The sequence below is a fragment of the Eutrigla gurnardus genome (genome assembly GCF_963514095.1).
Source record: "Eutrigla gurnardus genome assembly, chromosome: 8".
In the NCBI taxonomy this organism is placed as follows: domain Eukaryota; kingdom Metazoa; phylum Chordata; class Actinopteri; order Perciformes; family Triglidae; genus Eutrigla; species Eutrigla gurnardus.
The window spans coordinates 7,902,954-7,920,052 of NC_139922.1; the positions used below are offsets into that span (position 1 = coordinate 7,902,954).

At 40.8% G+C, this 17,099-nt stretch overlaps 1 protein-coding gene across 1 annotated transcript in view; it reads left to right on the forward strand.

Annotated features, from left to right (window-relative positions):
- Positions 1-15,720, forward strand: part of LOC311017703 (delta-type opioid receptor-like) — a 105,590-nt gene extending 89,870 nt beyond the window's left edge. The window contains 2 exon segments of the mRNA XM_084016230.1: positions 14,902-15,410; positions 15,412-15,720. Of these exon segments, the coding sequence (XP_083872356.1) occupies positions 14,902-15,410; positions 15,412-15,450 (548 nt within the window). The 3' untranslated portion in view covers positions 15,451-15,720.
- The last annotated feature ends 1,379 nt before the right edge of the window (positions 15,721-17,099 follow it).

Genomic DNA, 17,099 nt, shown 5'->3' on the forward strand with positions numbered 1-17,099 from the left:
CAATAATGATACTTTTAATATTTATGTCAGTGCTAAACATAAAGAAAAACTAGCAAGTAAGCAAGTAATAGCAAGCGATGTTCCACATGCCCACACATTGCACGGCCATAAGCAGGGCTATTCTGCAGTTAAATGGAGTAATATGTTGTAGCTAGCAGGGGAATGGAAGGTCTAGTGGTTAGATATTGATCCAGTCTCAGCCTCCAGCTAAGGAAGGCCTAATCCTATAATCATTTTTTATTAGTCTACTCTACAGCTGAGGTACATCTCTGCTCTCCTGCTTTCTTTATGTATATCCTGTTGGCTTCTTCTGTTTTGGTATTGTTCTTTTCCCTTTATGCTCATTTCTTCGTATTTCTCATTCATCTCTCACTTTTTCTGTAAATTTGTTCCCTTCTCCTTAAATTATTTTTACATATTAATTTCATTCTCATTTTATTGCCATCCACTTCACTTTTATTCCATTCTCTACTCATGATCCCTACAGACAAGAGTCTGCCTCTATCCTGTAGCTGTTTGTTTATCATCTAAGAGCTTTACAATAAATTGACATTCAGGGATAATTAATGCTCACTCTACTCCACTTCTATTCATATCCGCTTCTTTTCCAGTTTCCTCTTAACAAACAGAGGCTTCATAACCTGACAGCTGCAGCGAAAGTCACGGCACGCCGCTCCCAGTAATTGGGGTCAAAAGACTTGCCCAAGGACACGGTGGCAGGAAGGGGGCTATAATCAGCAGCCATCCTGCTGTCACTAATGCTCGGACTAATCCATCCAAAAGACTTGTAGGGAATGTGTTAAAGTGTGTTCATGGCAACACAAAGATGTCAGTCCGTGCTGCAGTTTTCAGGCACATACTGAAGCTACTGAATCTTCTGCTCCGACACACACTGGGTTTGGTTTTGTTCACATTTAGAAATTATAATCCCTCTTTTTTCCAGCCCATTCGCCACAAACAGAAGTTGGCATTGTACATGTCTCGAAACCGTGGATACGTTGAATGTTTTTGCTTAAGTCAGTTCTCATATTATGGTTTCTCCTCCTGGTCTGTGAAGTATCAGTATCAGTATGTATCAATGTCTTCACAGGAACCATACGCCTATACTATACTATACTATACTATACTATACTATACTATACTATACTATACTATAAATGAGGACCATTCTATACACCTGTGTCACAGGAAATGTCAAAGTTTTCCTCCTGATGTTATGTGAGGTATCAGTGGTTCAGCTATGCTTATGTTAGTCAGGGCCCTAAATCAGGGTGACGTTTTTTGAACATTATATTTGAATATTATAGTCACCTCAATATCATCCTAAACAACCCAAAACAATATGTGTAAAACATTTACTTTTCTTGTAATACAGCTAAAACAGCCTGGGGTCAAATTGACCCCAAGGAACACTGATGCGTCCAAAGTGTGTACAGGACATTGAACATTGGAACATTATAATCATGTTAATTTTGTCTTTACCTATTTGCCCCCTATAAACTTATTAGTCACTGAATATCAGGCAAAAATAAGTATGTTTTTAGAGACAATGAACATTGAATGGGGTCGAATTGACCCTAAAGACAGGAGGGCGAAAAAACCATTTGTAAAAAGCGTTTTGAGTCTTTTTGGGCAGGAATAGACAATTGATGACAGTTCAATTTACTCTGGAGTGCTTGTTGCGTTGAAACTAAAAAAACAACAACATAATGATAAATAAGCACTACCAGAAAAGAAGAAAGTATATATTATTACAATCATTATTAGGTGTGTAGAATGGTTGGATGGCTGTATTATCCTATTCCTCTGCCTTAACTGATTTGGAAAAGCACTCGGGTGTTCCAGGCGAGGGTTTAGGGGCTGTTATGTGATTATGCCAAGAGTTATTAGAGGAGAGGAAATGAGCAGAAGGAAAAGCACACAAGATGCACCCGCATGAACAATCCCGACCAAATGGAAAGAAGGATAACTGGTCGGTGATGTAAACACTGTTTATTTATTCATGTAAAGTCCTGGATTATAATGCCATTTAGCGCTCCATGTGATGGAGTGGAATAATAAACTTTAGCAGCATTCCCACTCGCCTGGATTAAAAATGATTTTCATGCTGTACTTGCTGCTATTTTTTTAACCTTTCTTAAAGCAGCAGTATGTAAACAACATTGAATGTTTTCCCAAATTCATATGCTAATGAGATGCAGTTCCTATTACAATGCATAATTAATGCTGCCATGCCTCATCATCTATGATAGTGCAGTGTATGTTTTATTATAAAAGTTGTGACACATTCAGTATAATGAGTTCATGTGTTACATTTCATTACTTATTTGGTACATTTTAATGTGATTGTTGGCGTGTACATTTCAGAGGACTCCCAAGAAGTGACGGTGTTATATATTCATCACTATTATGATTGACATAAACATACCAACAATTTGTACTGCTTGACTCTGAGTGTAGTTATCATTATATATGCAGGTTTGAAAAAGCCAGTCCTTTTCAGTGCATGGTCTCAACAGAGCACATACAGTACTTCCACCCATTATATATAATAATCACTCCCATTTCTATATTTACCTCTTTTGTCACTGTATATCTCAGCACAATATGATCTTTCTGTGGTGGCAACAATATTGTGTCCTCTGCCAGTTTTTTTTTACCACACTGCCTATTAGTTTTGGCTTTTGTATCTCTGTATTTCATCTTCAGTAAAAGAGTATTATTATGTGAAAGTACATCGGAAGAATTTTCAGTATTTACGAAATGCATGTTCCATTTAATTAAACCCAAAGTTTGTCAAATTACAGTATCACGATTGGTGCAAAATATCCAGACCGAAGGTAGTTCTACGAGCAGTCCAGTCCAGTTACTGTTACTTGATATCCAGTTTTGCAGTACCATCAGCTTCTTTAAACAAATAACACAATTTAGCACAAACACTTACCGAATACAATCATGAGACTGTGACTTTGAACGCATCGACAAACCGAAAAAGTCCCGCCCCCTTCATTATGACCTCTGTTCAAAGTGAATGAGTGCTAGTGTTAGAGCCATATTTGATGTTAGTTAAAATCTATATTATTTCAGTTAGATTATAGATTGGGCTGCACGGTGGTGTAGTGGGTAGCACTCTCGCCTCACAGCAAGAGGGTCCCGGGTTCGATTCCCGGGTTGGCCTGGGCTCCTTCTGTGTGGAGTTTGCATGTTCTCCCCGTGTAAGCGTGGGTTCTCTCCGGGTTCTCCGGCTTCCTCCCACAGTCCAAAAGACATGCAGGATGGGGATAGGTTAATTGATGACTCTAAATTGCCCGTAGGTGTGAATGTGAGCGTGAGTGGTTGTTTGTCTCTACATGTCAGCCCTGTGATAGACTGGCGTCCTGTCCAGGGTGTACCCTGCCTTCGCCCAATGACAGCTGGGATCGGCTCCAGCCCCCCGTGACCCTGAATACAGGATAAGCGGTAGACAATGGATGGATGGATGGATAGGTTATAGATTAATTCCCATTTCATCTTAGATATGTTATATGTTATTCTAATTTATTTAAATGTTAGATTTATTTTGAGATAATTAGCGGGATGAAGATCAGCTGCTAGACAAGAGAGTGGGTGGGGCACTGAGCCAGAGAATCAAGAGGAACTGAACCAGTGATTAGGGGTGCAGTCGAATAGTCTTTTTTGCTTAGGAAGGTTCCTAACTGAAGAAGTGACCCGGAAGTAAACAAGTGGCCGCCATGATAAGAGCTGTTCGAATTCTCTAAATGCATAGGAAAGGAGCTCCAATGCTTCCTTTCAGAGCTCCTTTAGCATAGGATGCAACGGACCTTCCTATGCAATAGGAAAGGAGATTACGCCGACCCACAATTCTTTGCGAGAGCAACATTTAAAGTGCCGCACACGTCGGCCGTTCATGAAAACAAACGATATGTGCATTTACATATTTAACAATGACTTTCATGCAGACATAAATGTGTGGACAGTGATAATAATTTATTGATACTTTTATTTATTTCAATTATTTTACAAATGTTTGACAAAAACGAAACTAAAACCACAAATGAAAAGTAAATAAAACAACGGTCAAAGGAGGAGCTGCTGGAACTGAAGCCGGTCAGTGAACCAGCTGTTTATAAAACCAACATGTGGAGAAGTGGACGATGCGTTTTTTGTAGTCCATTATTGTAGTTTTCCCAGCGCAGACGCACGTCAATCGCCGGTGCCGATCATCAGCTGTCAATCATCAGCGGCCGCGATATAATGACGTAGATTAGTGAAAGTCCGGTCGGATTCTCTGAACCCCGCGGTAGACTATTCCTAAGTCCTTTTGAGTTCTCCTATCGCCTTTCCTTAACCCCGTAACGTTTTCCCCAGAGGTCAAGGAATAGGAGTTAGGAATAGGAGTTAGGACCTTATTTTTTGACTATTCGACTGCACCCATGATGTGAAACAGGGGGATCGGCACTGTTTTCGACTTCACCTCACCTTCCTGTGCATCATGTGGGGTTGTTACAGTCCTAGCACAGACATAGATTCATTTTTTTTATGTCAGAGTATTTCATTTATTCATTGATATCGGTATGTTACGAGGATTTCAAGTAATATCACAGAAAGTGTTTCTGAATAGAATAACCTACTCAGCCTTTCATATTAAACTATTGGGAGTAAACTCCACTAAGGTTCTTCACAGAAATTTTTATTTTGTTGATCTTTGAACTGAGTCATTCTGTGGGCCGATTCAGGGTCTAATTGCTTGGCCCCCAGAAGTGCTGCTTGAAGCGTTAACCATGGCTGCTCGCACATTGTTTGGATGAATGGCTCTTGAGATACGCTAAATGCCATATATCAAGAGATATGCATTCAGTATGCATTCAAAGTATCATGATTCTATTTGGTAAGTCATACATACATAGCATGGGAGCATGCAGCTTGCACTGACTGATATTTTAACGTGCGTTTACACCAAACATGAAGCGAATGTTCGCCTTACGTTACTCACATGAGTTTAACCGCGGGATCAGTTGTGTTAATTTGGACAGGAGGGGGGCTTACCTCGGTGTAGACACCAACAATGTTTCATCAATGCTCTCTGTCGACTGTGGCAGAGAGAAGGACCTTGGACAATGCTCCCCATCCTCACACACACATACACACACACACACACACACACACACACGCACACACATACAAACACACAAATTTCCCTCCATCAATAAAGTATTTATCTATCTATCTATCTATCTATCTATCTATCTATCTATCTATCTATCTATCTATCTATCTATCTATCTATCTATCTATCTATCTATCAATTATGACTGAAATAATCACTATTGCTGCTTTGTACAAGTTTTGGAAGTCAATCAAACACTGTCCTGTCTGAGATCATGACATCACCCAGAGGTGCTTGGTGAATTTCACTGAGCTGTATTTACTGTGTAAAGCAAGCATTGGCAAGGCACTTTTGTGGTTATGTTATTGCAATAAATGGATAAAAAGGATGCCAAAATAACGGCACAATGAAGGCAATACGTAAAAAGTCAAAAGTCATGGTTTGGTCTGTCCCTAAAAGGATGAGCAAAAAATGTTTAAAATGCTTGTTTTCTGATTGGAGTTTGGGTCGGATCGATGTTCTGTCGGTACCGAACCTGCCCAACTATTATTGGAACCCATTGCAAAAAGCAGTCGTACTTAGAACGGATATCAAATTCCTTGATATGTCTGAATTGATGGTATATAGAATGGTGTATGAGGCAGTAGCTGTTAGCGCTGTGTTAGAGAGCACCTAAAATACCTTGTCACTGGTATGAATGTAATTGTGAATAACGACTGCCGTTAAAGAGCTGTGGATGCTAAAACGGATCCGACAGAGCTGACAGATGAATTCTGCATCGACCCTACATTGTTTCAGTGGATCTGATCGCCCGCTCTGAGAATGAAATGAATCAGAAAATGACATTGAAGAGAAATTGTCTAAATAAAAAATCCACAGATAAAGTGATGAAAGAGCACTGTAACAAAGGAGAAACTAGAAGTATGCACACGTATTTGTGTGTGTCTGTTAGAGTTTTGTGCCCCCTCTCTTGCGTACACTACCAGATAAATCTTTTCTGACAAGTGTATATCGCCTGAGGACAGACAGACACACACACACACACACACACACACACACACACACACACACACACACACACACACAGGTCAGACACGCCAATGGAGACACGTATGTATGGGAGACACACAGACCTACACACACCTGCAAGCAAGTGTCTGGAATCAACCTGAAACACAGTGATATGATTTTTCTTATTTTTTTCTGCCTGAAACTACAGCATTCGATGAGCTGTGAACATAAAATTTCAGGAAGAATTATTAAAATATACTACTCTCCCACACATTGACAGGTTGTTAATAACAAGTTGTTAACGCAATAAGATATTGTTTCATATTGCAACAATTCATTTGCCAGCTTGAAGTTGCAGCAGGTAAACGAGTATCAGTCTCCCACCTGAATTAAAGCATTAACTAGCTACTTTCAACCCCTTGAAAAACAAATGATCCCTGCCCACAAGCTGTGTTACATGAGACCAGTCCAATCATTAAGACCAGTCCAAAAGTATCAACCCTTAACAGTTTGAGACAGTTTGGAGGCATTAGCTTTTATTTTGAAAATGGCCCATTTTTACTGGTTGGAGTTGGAGACTCTGCATTTAGGGATTGTTGAACAGGTTTGTCATTGGCTGTCAATCCAAGTACTGGCAAACTTGACAGAGGACTAAAAAGCACTCACGCTGCAGACTCCTCATTACCATGTTAAACACAGACAATGACATTTTCATATGGATCAGTATCAAACTACAGTTGTAGCTCTTCTTATTCTCACAAACATACAGGAGCTGGGAAATAAACACAGGGCTTATAGTCTTTGTGAGCTGGTGTTGTAAGGCAAGTTTGAGTCCAGGTAGCATGACAATGCCTTCAATGTGTTTCTGTGAAACTGATGTGGTGGTTGTACTGGACAATATGCAGCAAGGCAGTGCCTCTAGGATCGTTCTAGACCTGGAAGATTTCCACACAACAACAAGTAAACACGAGCAAACACGGCTCTTGTATAAGCCCAGCTCAGCTACTGTCAAAGCCATTTATCAGCCGGGAGCAAAAGAAGCCAAGACAGCCGAAAGCCTCAGAGATCCACTTTATATGTGGATAAGTTCACGTATAAACAACTGGCTTCAGGCTTGTTTTGTACATGTCTGACACCCATGAACAAATGTTCTCCTAGTTCTAAATAATGGCAATACAAAGTGCCGTTCGCTGTTAAAGCACGGGGAAGGGAGAAGCAAGAGGAGAAAGGAAGAGTTGGAAGTTCAAGTCAAATACTGAGCCGCAGTTTTATGTGGCAGAGAAAATACTGCAGACATGTAATTGAGTGGTGGATAAGCTGACAGTGTACTGGGCAGTTTGATTTTTGTGGTCATTTAATTTTAGAAACCTTTGTAAAGATTTAGGTTTCAGTAGATTTTTTCCATAATTTCATTGCAGCTATCAGATTTAACTGAATGGACCTCCTACACTTCAGTTCTTACTGCGGTCTTGATCTCACTGACATAATGTAAGGATCTGAATATTTATTAGAATGATGACTTGCACTTTAAATGTTGATAGGTGTGATCATTAACAAAGCAAGTTAATGACATATTACAATTGAATTTCACATATCATTGCTTTATTAGTAAGCCGTGCAATTAAAGATGTCAGTAGTTGGATAGACGTTGATGAATCATGAAGAAGATAATTACGCAATTTTCACGGAAGGATTGTACTGTATTATCATATCCCACTGTATTTTCTTCATCATGGCTCATAAAAAGGTCTCTTTCCTGGCAGAAGCTGAAGTTTAAGTCCCTAAAATGATCTGGTGGAAAATATCCAAATCAGCATCCGGATGTTGGGAATCAGCAGCTACTGAGGTAACGAGCTTCCACGTACTCAGTCAGGATGGTGGCAGCAGATTCCAATCACCTCAGCACCACAGAGATTGCCTTCAGATGGAAAATTGGAAGCTATATGGGGGAGAGAGGAAAATTTCATGGGTGAGAAAGTGAGAGGATGAAGGGAAAAAATAGGAAAATGCTGTTTAGCTCTGATTGAAAATGAAAAAGTCAATGTGTAGGGGAGATTAGGACTAACAGAGAGAGAGAGAGAGAGAGAGAGAGAGAGAATAAAAAGCCCAGACAGCAGAGGATTGGAGCAAGGGAAGGGTATTTTCTGTTGAGAATAAAGGTAAAGAAAGGAAGAGAAAATTATAAAGACGAGAAGAAAAAAGCAAGAAAAGTTGCAAAATGAGAAAGAAAAAAAGAGAAGACATGTGAAAGTGGAGAAATGTGAAATGTGCTGATAAGTTTAAGCAGACTGAACTAAAAGAGAAACAAACAGGGCTGAACCAGATGTGAGAGAGAGCAAAATCCGGAATTGTAAAGAAATAGATGAGAAAGCATCGAGAGAATAATACTGACAATCCAAGCTGGAGGGAAAAAAGAGAGGAAAAAAGAGGTTGGCAAAACGCAATAGAGAGGAAAGGAGTGATAAATGAGAAGAACGGAAGCAGAGGTGGAAAATCACCAAGTGTGAAATGGAAACCAGGATGGGACACACATCCCCGGTTATATACGAGTGAAATAAACAAAGAAACAAAGGGAGTGATGACGTTAATGTAGGGAGAAGTCTTTCTTTAAAAGAAAAAAGAAACCATAGATATGGAAACGTTTATGTTAGCAAGGAGACTGCTTACTGTTTTGAAATGTTTGGGATTTAGCTATGAATCGTGTTTTATAGTTCTCCAGTAATACTGTTATTCTCTGGAGACCAAGCAGGCCAACTGTGACTTCCCATCAGCTTGAACAGAACTTTAGTGATTACGGATGTACTAGCATTTTGTGAAAACAGCAAAGAGGAGATGTACGTATGTTATGTCTCGTGTGTCCAGTGCCAATATGAAGGAAGTGAGCCCTTGATTAGGGTGTGGAAGTAGGGGTGGTTATACTGGACAATATGCAGTAAGGCAGTGCCCTAGGATCCTTCTAGAGGGTAGGATGGATGGGGATGTAGCACACCTGACTTCCATGCAGGAGACCAATGTTGCTGCCTAAACTTGACCAGACCAATCTCCATGATTCCAAGTTATTTGTTTTCTTTTTGGCACTACTAAATCTCTATAAAACAAAGAGGAACTTATGTAAATATTAATTTACGGGTAGCAGCTTTTCAGAACGTATTGTTTTAGAAAGTGGTGGCTGTGGATCGACACTGAATGTCACTTAAAAGAGTTGACAATCGCTGCTGCCTACCACTCCAAAGTTGAGTTCTGCTTGGGTGAGCAATTCAACAAACTCCTGTGGGACGACAGTGAGGGATCATGTACTTTTTTTGTGTGTGACTCCTTGGCTGAGACTTCAAGTGCTATAGAGGTAGAACCTGTCTGTGTAACCTAAACATGCCTTTCACATAAACCTAAACTGCATTCTAAAATATATGACATAAAAATAAGTGAACATTAGTTTGTTCGTTTTAAATGGGATGCCCAGAAGATCAATGTTTGTGTAGCGTGTGAAACCAAAAAGCAATGTTGACTTATATTGTCATGTCAGTCACATGACTCGACCACGACATTTCCACATTATCTAAGTGGTATTGTTGCTTGAAACTAACTTCCTATGAAGACGGACGTTCATACATATAACAAGTGGAAACTGACATACTTTCCTATATTTGTCAAGATTTGTATTGTCCTGTTGGATGGTTGGGTGGTGATATACACTGAAGAACACAATTGTGAGGAACCTAACCTAAGAGGAAGCCCTGAATTAATGAAGGTTAATCTGGGCTAATTGTGAACACTACTTTGCATCCTTTCAAAACTACAGCCACGCTGGTTTGCATAGAAACGAAGAGGAGTAATAGTCATGGATTGACATTTCAAAAGGTGAAATATTGCAAAACAGCCATCGAGTAACTACTGCTAACAGCTATAGAGTGATTGCTGCTTGACCTTTTCATATGCAGTGTCTAGCACTGCAGAGCTGCTGTAATGGAACAGCAATAAATCCTGTCTTAGAGTTTTCCACCTCTAAGCTCCTCAGAGAGATGAGAGCTGCATGGTCCTTTGGTCTGGGTAAAGGGGTAATATGATTAGAGGAGGTACATTTCTTCCCTGTCCTGAGCCCCAAACCTCCACAAAGATTGTTGTATTTTTTAATATTTATCATTACTGTGTAGCTGTTTTAAAGCCAATTCTGTATTCATTTAGGTCAAAATGTTGCCTATGTGTATCAGTGTACTGACAAGCTGTTAGCCTTTCTGTGCAGAGTAGGAATGAAATGATTGATGACACATCAAAGTGTCTGCAAGATTTTACTGTCAGAAATGTCTGCAGTGTGAAGAATGGAGGTGAAAAAGGAGTTAATTGAGGATCAATATGGGTGAGAAAGGGAAAATGAGATGAAGGCAGAAATGTGTGATGTTATAAGACCCATGCACATTGTTATTATTGTTATTATTGTTATTGTTGTTATTATTATTATTATTATTATTATTATTATTATGTACATTACACATCAGAAAAAAATTCCTGAGGTTCTACTCCTCTGACTCTCCATGAGGAAGAACCATTTGCCTAAAGGCATCAATACTACGGTTGTCCTAATGTTTAAATTTTCAGAGAGCCAATTACAGCCATTTTTAAAAAACACATAAATGTCACATCCCTATCAAGCTTTTATATAATCTTCCTTTCGTTTCACATAGACTTTCACTGTATCTTTGATCAATGGCTGGAGTATGGCAGTAATAGAGTCCATTTTTACTGGGGACGCCCACGCACTATAAATCAGGCGCACTCATGGCCCTGAGATGCAGCAGATAAAAGTATCCACCAAATGGAATAATAGATCAACAGTTCCTATTGCTTTTTGTTTGATCTGGATCCCGAGTCTATTTATGCAGTCTATTCTGCGTGTGTGTGTGAGTGTATGTGTGTGTGTGGGTGCATCCTGCCTTATCTTCCTGGTGAAAAAACAGTTTAAGGATTTATTTAAAAAACAAGACACTGCATTTATGTTTCTTTTATAGCCAGAACCATTGCATAACAAGTATGAAAGAGTTAGCTGTGACATTGGTGGAGGACAAATAAGTCAATAATACCACACACCAAAGACGTGCAGAGATGCACTGTGGTGATATAAAGAGGGGCTTACTTCCGTGTAGACACTGACAATGTCATGGCCGAACCACTATTACTGCTTTTACATGTTGTGAAAGCCCTAGATACACCGGTAAACCAAACAGCACCCAGAGGTGCTCGGTGAATTTCATTGAACTGTATTCACTGTGAATAGCAAGCCACACATCGGCTGGTTTACTACCAGTGGTATGTAGTACAACTTTGTTGTGATTTAATTTTATTAAAAGGATAAAAATGATCGCCAGAGTAATGACATGATGACGACCATTAGTTAAAAGTCCAAAGTCATGGTAATATCCTGTTTCAACTTGTTTCTGCCACCACAATGTGCAATCAACTGCTGTGATGTTAACTCCAAATTGGTCTAATTGATGAGGCGTAACTGAGGCTTCAAATTGGTTTGAAATTACCAAGCCTCAAACAGCAGCCGAGTCAGAGGACAGCAGACAAAGAACGCATGAATTATTTGAGGACAGGACAGGGAACGGAGATTAAATACAACTAGCCCACTCCACTCAGCGAGCTGGTGTGCTTTCATCCAGCTTGTAATGTTTATGAATTGATAGGCTGCCAAATATAAAGCTATAGAACTCAATGCATGAGGAGACATTGTGAATTAATCAAGACACTTTAAATGTTGACAACTTTCATTTGGATTACATAGTCTGCGAATATTGTATTTCACACTTTGTAAAAAAAAAAAGAAGAAGAAGAGTAATGTTCCATCCAAGTAAATAATCTGATCACATTTTAAATGGTGTCCAAACACTAAGTTAATTGGTTGAATTGTATTCTGATAATAAAGTGTAACATTCTGTCGCTTTTGTATAAAATAAAACATGAATTGGAAATCATGGTCCAAATATCAAGCTATTTTCTAGGGGATCGCTGTTATGCGGCGTTCACACCGGACGCGATAGACACGAATACAATCGCGTGAGACGCGTGTATCGCGCCGCTTGATCATTTTGGACTATTCGCTTGATTCGCGTCATTCGCTTCATTCGCTTCATTCGCTTCATTCGCTTCATTCGCGTCATTCGCGCATGACGCTCATTTTTGAACCGGTGCCGCTCTAGCGGGGGAAACGAGGGCAGCGCCGGCGGGGAGCCGGCGGGTCACGTCGGTGGACCCTCCTCCTCCGCCTCGGGGTACCCGATGCCAGAGTCCGTGAGCCTCCTCTGGGAGCCACGTCCCTAGCACCTCTCCCCAGGGAGAGTCGGGGCCACATTCGACTAGACCTCAGATCAGACGAGACAACCCGCTGAATTTAAGCATATTACTAAGCGGAGGAAAATAAACTATCTAGGATTCCCTCAGTAGCGGCGAGCGAAGAGGGAAGAGCCCAGCGCCGAATCCCCGTCCGACGGGCGGGCGGACGTGGGAAATGTGGCGTACGGAAGACCACTTACCCGGTGTCGCTCGGGGGCCTGAGTCCTTCTGATCGAGGCTCAGCCCGTGGATGGTGTGAGGCCCTGTCGCGCCGGGGTCCGGTCTTCCCGAGTCGGGTTGTTTGGGAATGTGGCCCGTCCATCTCAGCTCATCTGTCTGTCGGCTTGAACTCGTCGCTGATTGGATGTCGCGGCGTGATGCCGCCTGAAAAGTTCGATATTTTAAACTTTATTCGCGTCGCGTCTGACGCGCCATTCGCGTTATTCGCGTCAGACGCGTCATTCACTTCATTCGCGTCAGACGCGCCATTCGCGCCGCGTCTCATCGTGCCAGACGCTCCATTCGCGCCGCCTCCGCCTGAATCGCGTGTCATCGCACCATTTACATTGATTTTCAATGTAGAGTCGCCGCTCAATTCGCGTCTATCGCGTCCGGTGTGAACGCCCCTTTAGGTTGTGTTCCAGCAGAACTGCACCTTTGAGTATGAGAGAAAACGATAAACACTAAGTCAATCTTGAAATGACATTACTGTCAGTCATGCTCGTTCATCGCTGCTGGATGTTCGGGTGAAACTAGGGGATTATCCAGCGCCATGGTTGGTCAAATTCTTCTTTTGTTTTCGGGAGGCTATGTGCTGTTGCCTCATGCTGTTACACATGAGAACTGCACATGCACAATTGACATTTTTTAGTTTTTAGTGACATTTCATACCAGCATACTTTGATATCAAAATGCGTACAGGTTGGCAGGTCTGATTTATTTGAGGATGTGCTTTTGAGAGATTGTAAAATTCCACTTACTCATTCAAAACCCACTTGTAAATGGACTATAATTACCACAATCAAGGAAAAGTAACTAGAGGGCACATCGGAGAGTAGCCAAAGAGTTCTCTTACATCCTGCCACAATTTAAAGCCTCATTGCTTCATTTAAATTTTAGTCAGTGATATATTGGCCTTGCAAAAAGCCTCAAGTTAAAAAAAAATAAAATTTTTAATCTCCAATCACTTTCGAATTCTGATAAAACACACCATTCTTATAATGGTAGAGATCCCAGAACAATCCCACATCTGCAATGTAATTAATAGTTGTTTGGAGCATTTTTATGTTTCTTTAAGACATTGATTGTCAAATATAAGTTTCTTCTTCTTCCTATCCTTATTTGTACTCCACCTGGCTCAGAGGATGCTATTGTTTTAGACGGCAAGCTAAGCAAAAAAAAGTATTAAACCTGCTGCTGTAGGCAGTTCAGTACATTGTTCCATTTAAGTTGAAAATGGAAGGAGGTGCAAAAATAGCAATAACATCAAACATTTTCACACAAGATCAATGTAAGATTTTTATATAGAAACATTGTGTCACAAGACAACTGATCTTTCAACAACGTTTAACCACATTTTTAATCATTATTTTGTTATTTTCATTGTTGCCTGAAGCATGGCTCAGAGGATGCCATTGTCTGTTTGTCGGTCTGTCCACCACTTAACTTTTTACATATGTTCATCCTTGGTATTAATTGTGACAATGTTGTGTCATCATGTGATTCAAAAATGTCTGTAGTAAGACACTAATACTGCAGTAAGAATGAGGATACATCTTATCAGATCTGCAGCAAATCGATTCATGTCAAGTGGTCACTCATTGCTGTTTCAGAGTTAACTTTGCATTTCTCTTCAATTTGTGATTCATTGCTTCATGCATGATAAGAGGATGCGTGTCCAAACTCAACAGTTCAGTTTCATTTGGTTAAACAAGGTGAATTTATTCACTGTTATCATGAGGACTGGGCCGCTGTTCACAGTTGTGTTTTTGTACAAATATTGTAAAAATGAGTCTCCCATCATCATTTATTGAATTCATGATGATGCTGATGATGTATAAATAGACCATAGTTAATTTATCCTGCCTTACTTGTCTCCTTTGTAGCTCTGTTATCATATCCAATTATAGATGCAGATTTGTTTTCTTCCCTCAATTATGTATGCCTGTCCTCCATTATTAGCAACACTTCCAACTCTACATTGATCATTTGCATTTTTAATGAACAATTATTATTCAAATATCACCGACATGTCCCCTGTCATATTAAAATTAGCTTGGTTTAAATGTATAATGTGCAAATGAATGTTTATTTTTTTAAATATACGTCAATCACATTGCAAAAGAGAGCAATCCCCTAAGTATTCATCCAGACTTGTTTAGTCTCGATTTCCCTCCTCTTTTTAATGCTTTTTCTTTCATCTCCCTTCCTCTCTTTCTTTTCTCCAATGTATCTAGGCGTGGAGTGTATTGTGGTTTTACCTGAACCGAAAAGTCACTGGGATCCTGTCTTCGGGACCTGTGTCTTCCTCTTCTCCTTCCTCATCCCCGTCGCTATCATCAGCATCTGCTACAGCCTCATGGTGAAGCGCCTACGCAACGTTCGCATCCTGTCTGGCTCCAAGGAAAAGGACCGCAACCTGCGGCGCATCACTAGGATGGTTCTGGTCGTGGTGGCAGCATTCGTCGTCTGTTGGACCCCCATCCAGATCATGGTCCTGGCTCAGTCTCTGGGCTTCAACCTGAGCAGCTTGTTCACACTCGTCCTGATGCACTTCTGCATTGCGCTCGGCTACGTCAACAGCAGCCTGAATCCTGTGCTCTACGCCTTCCTGGATGAGAACTTCAAGCGCTGCTTCCGCGAGTTCTGCAACCCATCACCCTTCCGCCTCGACACCCAGCAGTCAGGCAGGATGAGGAGCATCGCAAGGGAGGTGGCTGCGGCTTACAGCTGCAAGGCTGATGGTGGGGGGCATGGAGGAGGGACGCCGAATCCAGCATGACTAGGCGTGGAGCTTCCTTTGGTGGGGGTAGACCCCTCACAGAGGGGAGAGCACCATGGGACAGGGAACTCCAATACCGAACTGACTCAGATTACAGCTCTCTAGCGGCACGAGCCCTCCCGCCCCCCAACGAGAAGACTGGCTTGGGGTGGGGGGGACGCTGATGAAGAGGATGGGGTCGAAAGGAAAAGAATTTAGGAACATGGATGAATATGACAAACACAAGGTGGTCACAGTATATGGGTGGAGAGTAATGGGATGAGTTGAAAAGTTGGGTGGGATGGTTGGTGGACATCTGGGTAGGAAAGTGAGCTATGGGAGCCGCTCAAACCATTGAGCTTGGATCTTAGAATGACTACAGTCCTAACTACACTGAGGCAGTCAAACATTTAATAATTGAAGACCTTGCTCAATGATCTTATATAAGCTCCAAAAACAACAGCCTCACTAACAGAAACTGCATTTCCCAAGTGAGGCTGGTACCCAGTAGTTGTAGCTCTGGAAGGACACCTGACCCCACCCTACTTGGGTATTAGAAGGCAGGGATTGGAGAGAAATATTTGGACAGAGCATATAAGAGATATAATAGAAACACAGATACCAAAATAAAAAAACCCATCTAGCACTCGTTTGGTGCCTGTAGAAAGAATATAGGCATCATTGGAAGCACGGATCATCATCTGGTGGCAAGGATCATGAACAAAAGACTTGCAAAGGAAGAGTAATGTCTTCTGGAGGTGTGAAATAGAGAATAAACACATTCATGACAGTTTATTTGACCTATAGTTGTTGATGTTTCAGACTTAAAAACTTTATGTCATGAGTGGCAGACAAAATGCTCTGTGTACACTAATCCCAGTATGGGATGTTTTATTGGTTTAAATGGGTCTATATAATGGTTATAAGCTGCTGAGAGATTTCAGCCAGTAGACAGGACGTTGGATGTAATATCTGTAAACAATAGCTGTCTTAAGGAAACGAACAATGCGCAAGAAGCTACTCTTGACCAATATTTCTTAAACTGTGTCTATGGACCCCAAATGGGTCCAATGAATGTTATTTCTTGTAGGAGCAACATGATGCGAAACAAGCCTGAGAAACCCTGTCCAACAAGTTTCTTAGATTTGGGGTTTTTGAAAACTTTCTATGGTCCCCTGTGGGGTGTGGGGAATTTAGAGTTTGGGGCTGGGGGAAAAAAGGGGTTGGATTGTAATCTTAAAGAACATCAAAAAGTGAAGGACATCAATGTTTGGGACAAGCCGATCCTGGGAATGAACCCACCTTCTTCTTCTTCTTGCTGTGTTTTAGGACGGGATGATTGACGTTTCCTGTCTGTGGTAACTCCACACATGAAATGTCAAATACCACGTCCAGGGGTAGATGTGCCTGTATCAAATTGTAGGACTTGAACATTTTGCCACAAGCATTATTTTTTTTTATCTTGACCTGGGTAAAAAAATGAAACATTCATTGTTTCAAATATTTTATGTCAAGCACCTCTGAAATACAGAATTTGCCTAATAACAATTAAGGGATTTGTGGTAAGGATGGTATTCTTCTTAACTATAATAAAGATTTAAAAAACAATCCTTATATTTTGAAACATGCTTACCAGATGGCATTTACCAGTTAACAAGACATCACTTGTGTTAA